The following is a 14,022-nucleotide window of genomic DNA, read 5'->3' as shown; positions in this document are numbered from 1 at the left end:
TCCACGGAATCTGTGCTCATCCCGAAGCCCCATTGTTGACATTGTCTGTGTGTGTCTCTCTCCTCTGAATGTGTGTCTCTCTCTCCTCTGAATGTGTGTGTCTCTCTCCTCTGTGTGTATATAATAATAATCCTTGCATTTGATATAGCACTTTTCACGTCTTCTAGACGTCTCAAAGCGCTTCACAGAATATACTGTAAAGTGAATTGACTGTATATTTCTGGGCGAAATGCAGCAGCCAATTGCGCACAGCAGTGTCCCACAAACAGTTTTGGATTGAAATGACCAATTTATTATTTTTTTTGAGGGATTATTACCCCCAGAAAAGCGATTTGGCAATCGACTAAAAATCAGATTTCTACTCACTGTTAGATAAATAGAAGCGTGTGGAGTAAGGAAACTTGACCAAAGTTTCACCCTGCTGGGAATCGAACCCTGGTCTCTCACTTGCATAGCAAGTGCTCTAACCACTGTGCTACAGGACTCCACTATGTGCGTCTCTCTTCTCTGTGTGTATGTCTCTCTTCTGTGTGTGTGTGTGTGTCTCTCTCTCTTCTGTATGTGTATGTCTCTTCTCTGTGTGTATCCCTCTCCTCTGTATGTGTGTCTCTCTTCTCTGTATGTATGTCTCTCCTCTGTATGTGTATCTCCTTTGTATGTGTGTGTGCGTGTCTCTCTTTCTCCTCTTTGTCTGTGAGTGTGTGTGTCTCTCTCCTCTGTATGTGTGTGTGTGTTAGTGTGTGCGAGTGTGTCTCTCTGAGTGTCTGCGAGAGCGTGTCTCTGTCGGTGAGTTGCTGTGTCTGCGAGTCTGTCTCTCTGTCTTTGTGTGTCTCTTTGTTCGTGAGTGTGTGTGTTTCTCTCTCTGTGTGTCTGTGAGTGTGTGTGTCTCTGTGTCTGGGTGCAGTCCTGGAGGCAGAAGGTGGTGACCTCCTGGATTCCTGTAGAAAGGACAAACTCCACCCCCCCCACCGAGTGGGACACCCAGGTTTGTTAAAGAAGGCATTAATTATTTTTGCAACAATCTAATAGATGTTATTTCTTCATGTTTAGTTTTTATCAATAAAGTGAAAAAATGTAGGTTGCCAGAAAAATGTACCTCTCAATAGCACCAATCAACGCCCTGCAATTTTCCACAAACTGTGTCAAATTTCCCCGCAATTTTTGGCAAACATTTCCTCAATTCTCTATTGGCCCTGCTAATGATGTTCCATTTTTAACGCAATAGCAGCATGGGGTGACTAGCATTCAAATTCACCCTTCCTCCCCACAGGGCTATCTTTCTGCTTCTCTGTGAGTGCTATCAATGCAATTCCATAATCACTCAATCACCATAACAACTAGTTCAATGTTCCATTCCCCCTTTTTTCTGAAGATGCAATCCACCATAGTTAAATGTTCATTGCTTCCAATGGAAGAGACTCAAGTGTATTGGACATAACGAGTCAGCCCTTGAACTCAGCCCTTTCCCTCCTCTAAAAAGATATCGGGCAGGGAAGGAAGCTTTCACCATCTGTGCTGCTTTGTAAGACCTCCCCAGTTTTATCATCAGTGGCATGAATTTTTATAATCCATAAATCAGAGATGGATAAGCAGTTAGAAAGTGGAAAGATTAAAGAATGTGGCAAAAAGGCAAACTAGTGGGATTCGGGGAGAAAGCATTTGCATTGGAATGTCCAGATTTGATGAGCTGACTAGCTTTCTGCTCCTAAATTCCTATATATTTCTGGACAAGTGAGTCTTAATTGAACTGGAATGCCATCTTTTTCCTTAACTTGCAAAAGATTGCTACCCACAGAAAGTCACCAAGCAGGGTTGTATTTCAACTAAATTCTGCTGGGATTTAAAAAAAAGTTATAATTCTCTGAATCAGACTCCTAGTGATTGATAAGATTTTGCCAGTGTTTGGCAGACTGTAACTGAAGATGTGCATGAACTGTGTGACCCAAATCTTTCTTACTTCAATGATTTATTATTATTATTTATTTAATACAAGAAACGTCAAAAGACAAGTTTACCAGTACCCAGAGCTTAACACCGTAATAATTGCCTTCACATGTCCACTGAGATGGGGAACCGCATGTCAATTGTTATACTTATAGAAAATGTCAGACTGATCTTAGGTGAAAAGCTACAAGTGAACAAAGAAAACCGAATGTCCTGGATTACTCAACAACACAAAACTATACTGTTACAGGACTTCTCTCTATTGATGGGTTAAGAGTTTGAAAGAAGATGACATCCATTACTTATATGTGTAACATACATTGCCCCAAAATATCAATCTTGAGCAGAAGGGAAATATTCCTTAGCTTTCCACAAACAAAACTGTACAAAATCTGTGCCAGTACTGACAGAAAACTTCCAAAATCAATTCCTGTCATTCATTCACAGTAAATGTTGCTGCCAGCTTCCAGGTGAAACAATTGCATTACTTGACTGGTTGTGTATTGAAGAATCTAGAGCCTATCTGTAAAGTATTACAGTGTAGATACTCCAATATTCTAACATTTTAAAATTTTAGATTTTATAGAACAAGTGCATTTTTACAATATGCTTTCTCCCAGCCTACACCCTTTACACTCGTGATATATAATCCTAATTTAGCTGCCGCAGTACAGATCATGCATCAATGTCATCCTGGCTCAGTTGGTAGCGCTCTCGCTTCTGAGTCAGAAGGTTATGTCCCATATCTGAACTCAGTCTGTACTGACATTCCAGCGCAGTGTTAGGGCGGTGTAGGAGTTGCTGAGATGTTAAACTGAAGTCCCATCTGTCTGTTCAAGTAGATGCTAAAGATCTCATGGCACTATTCAAATAAACAAGGGAATTTTTCCTGGTGTTCTGGCCAATAATCCTCAAGATACAGTTAGTCATTCACTTCATGACCGTTTATGGGACACTGATACGTTCAAATCGGTTGCGTTCACCCACAAAATATACGGTAATATATTTTACCATGAAGTGCTTTGAGACATCCTCCCATTGTGAATGAAAGGTGCTATTTGAAACGCAAGGAAGATAATTATTATTAATTTTATTAATAAGCCAAAGAAGGAGAATCAATATTATTGCTTCTTGAATAGATCTTTGCTTTTCAAAATCTATAATATGTAATAATAAATGTTGTTGTTTGGAGAGGATGGCAAGATCAGCATTCCAAAGATCAAAGAAAACAGCGCGACTATTATTTGCCAAACAACTATACATCATTCAATCAGATTCTGTCAGTTAATGTCCTAATACAACTGAAATGTTGACTCCCACAATAGCTTGGATAAATATATTGTGTGATGTAGTACAGTGAATGGCTCTCTGATCTCTGCAATTTAGCCAAAATAAAGTCAGGGAACAATAAAATTGACCTCAGCTTTCTGAGGCTAAAGGGAAGGGGAGGATGTGGAAGAGAAAACAAGAATCTGATCACAATCCAGTTAATCTCTTCTGGAACGTACACCTACAACATACACAGTCACAACATACAGTAAAATCCTGTGAAGCCCTTTTGAGTCGTCCTCCTGACATGAAAGATGCTATACCAAATGTAAGAATTATCATTTGGTGCATGTGCGTGTTGTTGGGTGAAGGTAGGGTTGGGTTGTGCTGAAATGTGCTTCACCATTGAACAGCTTACAGCCCTCAATGTCAAGTCTTATACATGAAGAATGGCTGTTGGGCCAGATGTTGGAGTGCTGCCAGCACCTGTGGAACTGTAGCCCAGCATGAGTTCAGGAAGGCAGGAAAGAAAAGGGGACAATGAGGGAGATGTAAGACATTTCAAGTTTATTCCACTTTCATCACATTATAGTACTTTTTTTTTGTGAAGCATTGTGTTTTCCAAAGACATTTAATTCTTTTGCTGCAGTAAGATACAGTGTGAAGTTATTTCCTTTAAACTTCAGGCACCCCAAGTTTGGAATTGAAACCAATGTTTTTGTATTCAATTTAAGCATTAGCTATTTAAATGAGGATTTCCTGAAATGTTTCACTGAACCAGATGGAAAAAGCCACAGATTTCACTGCACTACTGCAGTGAACTTTTTAAAAAAATTGTTTTTAATCCCTTTCTGATAGGTTCTGAAAAAGCTTTTTAAAAACAAATTCTTAGCAATGTGTTAAATGTCTACACTATGCAAAAAGTAAAAGATGAGAAGGAACAGTGATTATGTAAGCATTGCTGTTTTGGGATTACATTTTTGCCTATTTATTTTTAACACTAAAATAGCCATAAAAGACTCTTGGTTTGAAGATTTCCATTTTAAAACTTGAGGCACCTGAAGTTTGAGGAAAACAACTTCACACAGAATACTACCGCAGCTACAAATTCACATTTCTTTTGAAAAACACAATTCTGTACTTTACAACAATGCACTATATTGTGACATTTGTAATACTGAACTGATTACTAAAACGTGGGTAATATCCTCAAAAAACGTTTGCTAAATCGGTCCATTTATAGCAACGATATCACAGCAATTTGTCAGTACTAGAGAATATATGAAGCCATTAATCAAACTGGGGCTGGATTTTTAGCTCCCATCAATCTTCACGTCTACCCTCTAAGAACAGGCTTCCTTCATGTATAATCTCTGTTTCATCACTGGGACTTCCAAGTTTATCCCACTGCTAGAAAACAGCACTGTAGGGAATGTCTGGCATTCTCATGCTGCATAAACACAGAGCACATATACTGGATTCTGCACATTGATACAGCAAACAAAATGAATACCAAGGCAGCAGGGCAAGAAGAGACAGATTCAAGGTTGTGAAGGGCAAGTTCAGGACATACAACAGGAATATTCCTGTAGACAAGAGAATAATCAATATGGAATAGTTTACCAGGAAAGCTGATTGAGGCCAAGGCTCTGGACTCATTAAGAAAAGACAAAACCCTGCAATGGGAAAACAGTAGGGTGGATTCCCGAAGGGATTAAGTCAAATAAGATGAAGGGCATCTTTACCCAAACCTCGCTCGCAATCTTGTAAACAAACATCACAATCGGAGAGGGAGTGACAGAGGCAGTGCTCCCGATAGTGTTTTCTCAAGACCACTTTACAATATTAACTATGCTAATTATAGGCCCGAAGTATATTTAGATTTAGAAACTTCTTCATGTTTCAGGGTAGCAAAGTCATTGCAGTTCACTTAAAAGAAATTAAATTGCTATGTACCAGCACAAACTTCAAAACAGAGTATAATATCCATCGTTGTAAACATGCAGTTGTGAGGTCAACTAAGCTAACCTATTTAATTATTTTGTGCATTTTTAAGGATAAACTCATTGAAGTATGGGAGAAGGAGAAAAAAGGCTTTCCTCCTTCCTTCTGGGTGTCTGTCTTAATTAAATCCTGAAGACCAGGTCCATATTCAATTTATATCTAGTCTCAATAATGATCTGTTGCAGTCTTTTGCAGCAGTTATGTATTGCAATATTGATCTAGCTAAATCAAATACATTGTGACGAAGTAGAAGATATAATGCAACCTACTAAATGCGCCATCAGTTGGACGTTTCTAATTGCATAATCAAACGTAGTCATGAGAACACTAAAACGGTATTGTTAAGCAGTTATCACATGACTGGACCTTTCTGAGATGTCAGTAAGTAATATTTGGGTGTTTTTGGAAACTGTGGATGTACGTATTCACTTGTGGGCAATTTTTCCTGAGTTGCTGTTGATGAGGCAGATTCTGCCCTGAGTGCAAAAGAGTTGAATCCACAACAAGAAACTTCCAGGTTACATAAGCATCATTTCAATTGAAACAGATACAACAGACGCTGCACAACAAAAACAACAACTTGCATTTATGTAGTGCTTTCACACAAAATAGCATTTCAGAGCACTGATATGTAGCACTGTTCATTTATGTTTTATGATATAATATTTACCTTGGTTTAAATGATTTTGTGCTCTCCTTTTCTTCATTGTTACCAACACTTATTTCTCCCTCTTACTGCATCTCTACCACTCTATACCATTATTCTCTTCTAACACAATTTGGGGGAATGTAGTGCAGTATTTGACAGGTTTATTCCTTTACTCAGGCCCCTCACAGCGGCACGACCTGCTGTCATTCAGATCATGTGTTATTTGGTCATGAAACTAGTGGGCTATTGCCACATATCAGTCAGAATATTGGAAAGGGATAAATATTCATCACGTCCAAAGTACTTTAGAATGTTTCACAATATTTGAAAAGACAGTGATTCATTTGGTAAGATGTAGACAGGTCCAAATTGTAATTCAAAGCAAATCCTTAATGGACATGCAATATCAAATGTTAAAAACAACAAAATAATCTATGACAATAAACAAGGTTATTGATTTTGCAAATGTTCCTCTGTGGCGATGTCTTGCTCTTTATACCTTAGGTGTAGATTTACGCTGTCATTGTATTTAACGATTATGCTCAAAACTTCTAACATTTACTATTTATTGATCTGTAAATGTAAGACCAGGATTCCTTACCTCAACATCCGAGACCTTCATCCTAGTTCCTTCTTTTCCTACAAAGATGTCATCAATGTCAACCAAGATGTACCGGTCCAGAGGCAAACACAGTCGTTTCCCTGTCAGATATGCTATTGCATCCACAAAAATCAACTTGTGCAACCAGAAATTTAAGTTGTTTCCAAAGAAAACTCTCTGAATTCCATCGTGCAGTCCTAGATCCTGGACTACAGTTGCATGTAATGCTTTGTGTGTACTTAGGTGAGGAATAGACTCTGCAGACTTGGTACTGGCCAAAAGCACTGGCTCATACGTGGTGTGATTGGATTGAAATACAGTCCAGTCATCTCCTGGCAATGGTCCCTGCTCCACTTCATTGGCTCGGGTCACGTAAAGCAGGGGGGCATTTGGGTTGATGTGGTAGTCCTTCAGACCAAGGTTAGAGTGCAGGAAAAGAGGAAAACCTTTGAGTTGAGCACTTAGCAAACTGTTTTCATTGGCTTTGAAGAAACCAATAATTCCAACACCGTACTCCACACAGTATTTATCTAGCAGCTCCCGGTTCCAGGCATCCAGGTTCACATATTTCAGGATATTTTCATATACAATGAGAGCGTATCGACCGTGATTTTTGTCCGTTAAGGTAGGCACATCCCCTTTACCAGGAGCTATTTCTGTCCTGTATTTAAACCTGCTCGATTCCAAAATTGTCACAATTTCTTGTCCTAATTGAGAATAAATACTTTCAGCAAAAACCAAGACCACGGGGTCAGTTCTCGATGTGTCCACAGATGGCATGAACCGCCGGATTGACTGAGGCGGAAGTGGTTTTCTGTGCTGGTTATTGCAATCACTGAAAGGTAAAGGTGGGGCCTCCTTAATTTTAGGACTGTTGGTCACATAATAAGCCAAGAAACACATGGACCCCAAACTAAATGCTATTAGCAATAAGATCAACCTGTGCAGCTCCAGCTGCCGAAAATTCCTTACAAATTTCCAAAAATGAACCATTGTGAGCACTGGATCGTTTTGAATGTGAATGCGTCCCACGGAGCTCTACACAGCAGCAGCACTAACAGCAGCAAGCAGCATTCCACCCCCTCTTTAAATGCCATTTATTCTAAGTGACCATGACAAAGCAATCCCATCGCTCTTGTTTCCCTTCAAGCTTTGATTGGCACACTACTCATCATCGGAAACAGGGGGACGGAGGCCATGCTGAAGAAACTGCGGGCAGCACTTCCGTTTATCCAGAAGTGTAGGTTTTCAAATCCTTTGCTATACCAGATGATCAGGTTTTCACTCCTAGGCCACGTTAGGCAACCTGCAAAATACAATGAGAAATAAAGATCAACTATAATACTCAAATCGCTTCATGTATTCAATCTAATACTAAACTGCTTTTGGAGAAAAAATACTTTGTCTAATCCCAGCAAGCTAGCAACTACGTTTGATTGCAAGAAAATATAGTAACATCCAGACAGGATGATACTCCGAGGACAGGGTAAAACTACACTCACACAACGTGTGGTATTGTTAGTCTAATTTCTGCATTGGGATTGACTAAAACATATGAAATTTAAATTTGACACAAAAAAGATTTGTTGTTCTCACAAACTAATGTGACATTGTCAGGTTTTGGATGTGTATTTAATAATAGTACGTTTAAAATGTAAAATATTTCAAAGGAATTCAACATAAAAAGAGCACAAGAGTAGTGTAGTGTTATTTATCATTTCCCCCCACAACAACATCCCCAAAACAAGCGCCTTTAGTCAAAAAACACTGCAGATCTCATACAGGTGCATCTTACCTCCACAATACCAAGTCTAGTTACAAATAAAAGATTAAGGTTGTTTTAATATGAAGTGTTGTAGCAACTGAAACATTTGTGTTTTCAGCTTCTGCATGATCTGATACAATAAAGACTATACTAAGAAAGCATTTACGAAAATGAATTGCTGCTATCTATGAAATTACACTAAGTAGCCTTAATGCTAACCTTTTTAGGTGGGAGATAATTTCTGTTTAACCACAGCCTGTTGGGCAAAATTTCCATTTCACATAACGCTGAACGGACCTTTTACCCATATGTATTCGAACATGGCAGTCAATAGATATAAATACTTGTTACTGCCAGACCCAAGATAATTAAAGCTACCAAATTGATAGGATAATTGCTGAAAAGGTTGTACTAAAAATTTCCATCACCTATGCATCTGATTCAAAATGTTTCTTCCCATTATTCAGAAACAATTTACTTGTGAAATATAATGGTGCAGCATCTTTTTCCTCCCTCACTAATTGGTCTCCACCAAAGTCTTCCCCGAACATATTAGTTTGCTTTTCTTTACTACAGTAAAATGAGGCACAATTCCATAGGCACTATACAGTCAATTGCTCTTTATTCATGTGTAGGCTTTGACAGTGAATGTCAGCAGGCTAATTGGCAGGGGAAGGAGCAGAGGGGGGAAAGGACATTTCAGCCAAGCCTGTTATAAGGGCACGCTGTCAAAAGTCATTATCCTTAGTGGCAAGAAGAATTTTACCCCCACTCAGTTTTTTATGAAAGAAGAATGATTGTGCACAGTAATAATACACAATTATTATCAGTTTTCAGCGCATGTAAATTATCACTGTACTGAGCAACTCAACAATTATTCACTATCACATCAACTGAAAGTAAAACATCAACTGAAATTGAAATACCCTGCTTGAAAGGGGTGTGCCTTCTCTGCTATCATGGAGGAAGAGAGATAAGAGAGAGGAAGACAAGGTTGAAATGAGTAGGTAAGAAGCATGCAAAAAAGCATAACTAATGCTAAAATTGGAAAAACATTGAATGCACCAAGTGAAAAATATAATGCATGCTGCAATGTAGAAGCAATGGACTTTTCTAAAGCTAATATGCCTAATAAAGCTAATAAGCTAATCTACACATTATAATGAATAGAAACATAGTTTGTGTTTGACCAAATAAAATGCTGAGTGATGTATTTAAATTGTACCAAGTATGACCAGTGATTTATGACCGAACAGACACAAGAAAGAGGTAGACAGAGGTATAGCCATTTGCGTATTTTTAGGATTATACAACATTTAAAGTAAATTATTTTAGTTTTAAAGTAAAAGCATTGGATTGTTGAAACAGGACCATCACACATTATCAAGATTTCTTTGGTGATTCATCTAAAAAATAAAATTAAGAGACTCTAGGATCATTTTTAAAAAATGGCTAGAGCTTTTATATTGTGTTTTTTAAAATCACTATAGAAAACGCAAAAACTTCAGCAGCACAATTTAAATACATCACTCAGCATTTTATTTGGTCAAACACAAACTATGTTTCTATTCATTATAATGTGTAGATTAGCTTATTAGCTTTATTAGGCATATTAGCTTTAGAAAAGTCCATTGCTTCTACATTGCAGCATGCATTATATTTTTCAATATTTTCATCATTGTGAAAAAAATAGCACAATAGGAGTAATATGAAGTTCAACAGAGTATTAATTCCTAGATACCACCCAAGAAAATAAGGGTAGATTTACTATTTACTTTGTAAATCATAGCATTTACATTTAGATTCATCGTGATCTCGTAAACAAAAACATACTTCTTTCAAAATACAATCTTTCCGCTCGTAATTTATCCCAGAGGATATTGCGTTGTATATATTTATCATAAAGACAAGTTTATTTTGTTTCAATGACTTATCAATAGCCAATGCCAGAGCAGTTTTAGAACTGCAGATTATGTTCTTTGCAGTTTGATCAATAAATGTACAGCACTATCATTATGAAGTTTCCAGTTTTTATATTAATACTACTGTCATCCCGTGTGACCTGGGTCCTAATTTTCATGCTGTGTTTGTGCCAAGGACAAACACTATACAGTAGTACGCACTTCCCAAGGACCATCTTATAATTAAGCAAGAAGGCCTTATAATTCTTATTATAATTAAAGCAAACCTGAAATTCTAAGAGACTCATTAGAACACTATTCCCAACACGGAAAATCTTTATTAATCATACCAATTCACAGCACAGAGGTGGCCATTTGGCTCAACGTGTTTGCGCTGCTTTTTTGAAAGAGCAATCAATTTAGTCACATTTACCTACACCCATCCTCCCATAACCCTTTAAATTGTTCCATTTTAGATATCTAGTTTCTTCTCAAAAATCAATATTAATTCTGCCTCTACCATCGCTCCATTCACTCCCTGGCACCTCCCTACCTCTCCGACCTTCTCACTCCCCAACCCATCACCCAACGCCTCCGCTCGACTGGCACCGGCCTCCTGCTCATCCCTTGGACCATCTGCCCCACCATCGAAGGTTGTGCTTTCAGCCACTATGCCTTGAATATCTGGAACACTCTCCCTCAATCCCTCCTCCTTGCTCTCTCTCTCCTCTTTTTCAAGTCCCCTGAAAATCTTCCTCTTCGACTATGCTTATGGCCACCTCTCCTCCCACCCCCCCGCCCCCCACCGGCTAGGAGGTCATGCTCTGCAACTGTTAAGCGCTCTGAGATACTACCCTGCATGGAGGGTGCTATATAAGTGCAAGTTGTTGTTGGTAATGTGGCATCATTCCCTGTAGCAAGTCCCTCCCTCCTGAGAAGGCTTTTCTGTTCCTCCAGTCAGTAATTTACTTGTCGAGATTGAATATAATATCAGTGTATCTTTCCACTCATTTAAGGAGGGAGGGGGCATCCTTGAGTGATCACACTGGAAACATGGCATGAAAATTGAAGACTTGTTGAAAAATTACTTCCAGATTTTGAAAAATTGCCTTCAAGGATTAGATCCCCAAATGCAGAACGCTGGCTGACTCAGTGGCGTAATGGACCATTTGATGTTTACTGCCAGAGTTCCAAGCCGAGGCTGAGTGAAATACAAGCCTTATCTAATGGCTCTCAAGGTTGCAAAAGAAATATGAACCATGTATCATGTTCCACTCCCAACAGACACTGACTCATCTCACAAATTGCCTCAACTCAGCAAGTACAGCTCTAAGAGGTCTATATGAACTTCCAATCAGTCACCTGCTATAACAATTAGGAGAATTGTAAAATGGATTACAATTTCTTAGACCAAGGCAACAGTTGCAGATACATATCCTCAATCGATAAAACTTAAGTCATTTCTCAAGAATGGAAGGTTTGACATGAAGCCTCACATTGTTTTTTTAATTTTTTTTTAAAAAAAGAAGCTATTTCTGACAATGGAATTTAATAAAATAAAGCAAAATAAGAAAAATAATACATGAGATTTATTTTTTAAATGGGTTATCCAGAATGAGAATAGATTTTACTTTTCTTTCCCATTATTTCCCATTTCACAACATCATAAGAGAGGTTTGTATGAAGAAGGCTCTTTAGTTAGCCCATTAGATCTCATCCTTTGAGAACACCAACCCTACCGTCTTCTTGCTACACCATTAAACTATTTCTTAAATGAGTCCAACATCCTGAGCACGTCCACACTTCCTGGTAACTCTATTCCAGGTGTTAATCACCTTCCAGATAAAGAAATACTTCCTGCGTATGTCATGAAATTACCCCTTACACCCAGAACTTGTACCCTCTTGTCTTGTTCACTTGGCTGTTTCTGAAAGTAGTGATCTCGGTTTACTTTTAGTCCCAGCTAATATCTTTTATATTGGACCCACAGTATCTGTAGTAAGACCTCCTCTGTTGAGGTCTCTTACATCTCTAGGTTTCGACCAGTACCACATGGCATGAGCCCCGAATACAGGTCAAAAGGCACAATCCTGTTCAGTGAAAGTAACTTGTGGTGAAGAGCTGTTCTCAAGTGGTTTTCTAATAATAAAGAAGGGAAAGGGAGAGTCATCACACCTCCCAGCTTCACAGAGCTTTCATCCAGTTGCCGTCAGCCACTGCAGCAGAGGACACTTCCAAGAGAGCAATCATCAGCATCTCTCTGACCGAGTTAAGACAATTGTTTGATTGTTTAGAAAGAAGTGGATGAGGAAGCAAGTGATGAGCATGAGCAGACAGATGGAAATAAGAGAATAAGAAAACAGGGTACACCTGTTCTTTGCCGTAGACCTTCAAGAGACAAGAGAGAATTGGAAAAATGAAAAAAGTCTCAAATTGCCATCTACAATTTCACCACAGCAATTAGAGAAGGAATGGGCCAAAATTTTTCAATACAAAGTCAAACTGCTCCAGCCCAGCTGCTTTTAATTGTCAAGCAATTCTGCACGGTTTTGTAAACTCTTATAGCTCCCAGTTTGGCACTTAAATACATTTTTAAATTCTGTTCAGTCTCGGAAAAGTGCCAGTGATGGAAAGCAGGACATTTTGTTCCGATCATCAACCCACAGTTTATCTCCATCAGAAATAGTGAAACACAAAAGGAACAAGGATTTTCATGTTTGTAGAGACAGCTGTCTAAAACAACACAATAGTGTTTTCAGAGACAAATTCCATTCCACCTAGTCCAGCCAAATAATTTAACCCTATGAGCGCTGTGGACGAGTTCAGGGCTCTGTTGCGTTGTGAGCAAATGATTTTCAGCCAATGGAAGAACATTTTAGTTCTTCCAAGCAGACAGAGTCAGAAAGTGGTTTTAATGATGCTCAGTGAGTACTTTATCTTAATTTCACTCAAGCTGCTGCCTCAAATTGTCAGATCTGCTAATAGAAAAACATGAGTGCTGCTCCACATCTGTACCCAAATTATAGAAGTGTAATTGAATATCTAAAATCTCTCGTCATAAATAAATGTATCATTAAAGTCTGTCACAATGAGATTCTCCTAATTAAATTCCTATTGCATTCACCCTGAACAACATAACTTTTCTCATGCACAAGGCATCTCTGTCCCTCAGCTCCAGCACCAAGCTATGAAGGCTTCTTCTGACCAAGATTTTAACAACTTGTCAGGAAGTTTTATTAAGCTATGCAGTTTTTCAGTATTGGATCTGAAGCCTTTCTGCCATCCTCCAAACTTCAATGTTGTCAATCTGTCAATTTCTGCCTTAATTTAAAATCCCCCTATCCCTCATGACATATTGCGGCAACACTAATTAACTTCAAATTCTTTGCAAAGGCAATTAAGGTATTGAAAATATCTACACAATGACTCAGCTGACTGAATTAACTTGGTTCCTTTTAATGAAGCATTTCTACTTTTTTTTAAAATGTGTGGCTACACTTCCATGATTATTTTCCACTGATATATCGGTGACCGTAATGTTTCTTACCTAATGCGCTTTGCTCTTTTAAAGTAATTCTCTCAGACTTTGTTATTTAAAACCACTGGAATTCTAGAAAGCATAAAGTCTTTAGAAGTTGCCATCTGTTTAACTCTGATAAGCAACCAATCTGGAGCTAGATAAAGTCTTCTGGTCTTGTGCAGGTTTCCGACTCAGAATAACCATAAGAACAAAAGTTTAAATGAGCAGAAAACTTTCACAATGAGATTGCTTCAGACTTTGTAGTTCAACATGGAAGATCACGATATGGAATAGAATTTCTTAACAAACAAGTGTTCTCCAAATTCAGTAAAATAAACACATTTTTTTTGCCACGTCAAAGATAATAGA

At 38.3% G+C, this 14,022-nt stretch overlaps 1 protein-coding gene across 6 annotated transcripts in view; it reads right to left on the bottom strand.

The window, feature by feature from the left end:
- The window catches only part of ndst2a (N-deacetylase/N-sulfotransferase (heparan glucosaminyl) 2a), a 180,400-nt gene that overhangs the window by 41,939 nt on the left and 124,439 nt on the right, over nucleotides 1-14,022 (bottom strand). For all 6 annotated transcript variants that reach the window (XM_007898123.2, XM_007898115.2, XM_007898132.2 and 3 more), the window contains one exon: nucleotides 6,468-7,773. In XM_007898123.2, the coding sequence (XP_007896314.1) occupies nucleotides 6,468-7,460 (993 nt within the window). In that variant the 5' untranslated portion in view covers nucleotides 7,461-7,773. The remainder of the gene's footprint in view (nucleotides 1-6,467; nucleotides 7,774-14,022) is intronic.

Source organism: Callorhinchus milii, unplaced genomic scaffold (assembly GCF_018977255.1).
Source record: "Callorhinchus milii isolate IMCB2004 unplaced genomic scaffold, IMCB_Cmil_1.0 Scaffold7, whole genome shotgun sequence".
NCBI classification, from domain to species: domain Eukaryota; kingdom Metazoa; phylum Chordata; class Chondrichthyes; order Chimaeriformes; family Callorhinchidae; genus Callorhinchus; species Callorhinchus milii.
This window is presented reverse-complemented; position numbering and strand designations above follow the sequence as displayed.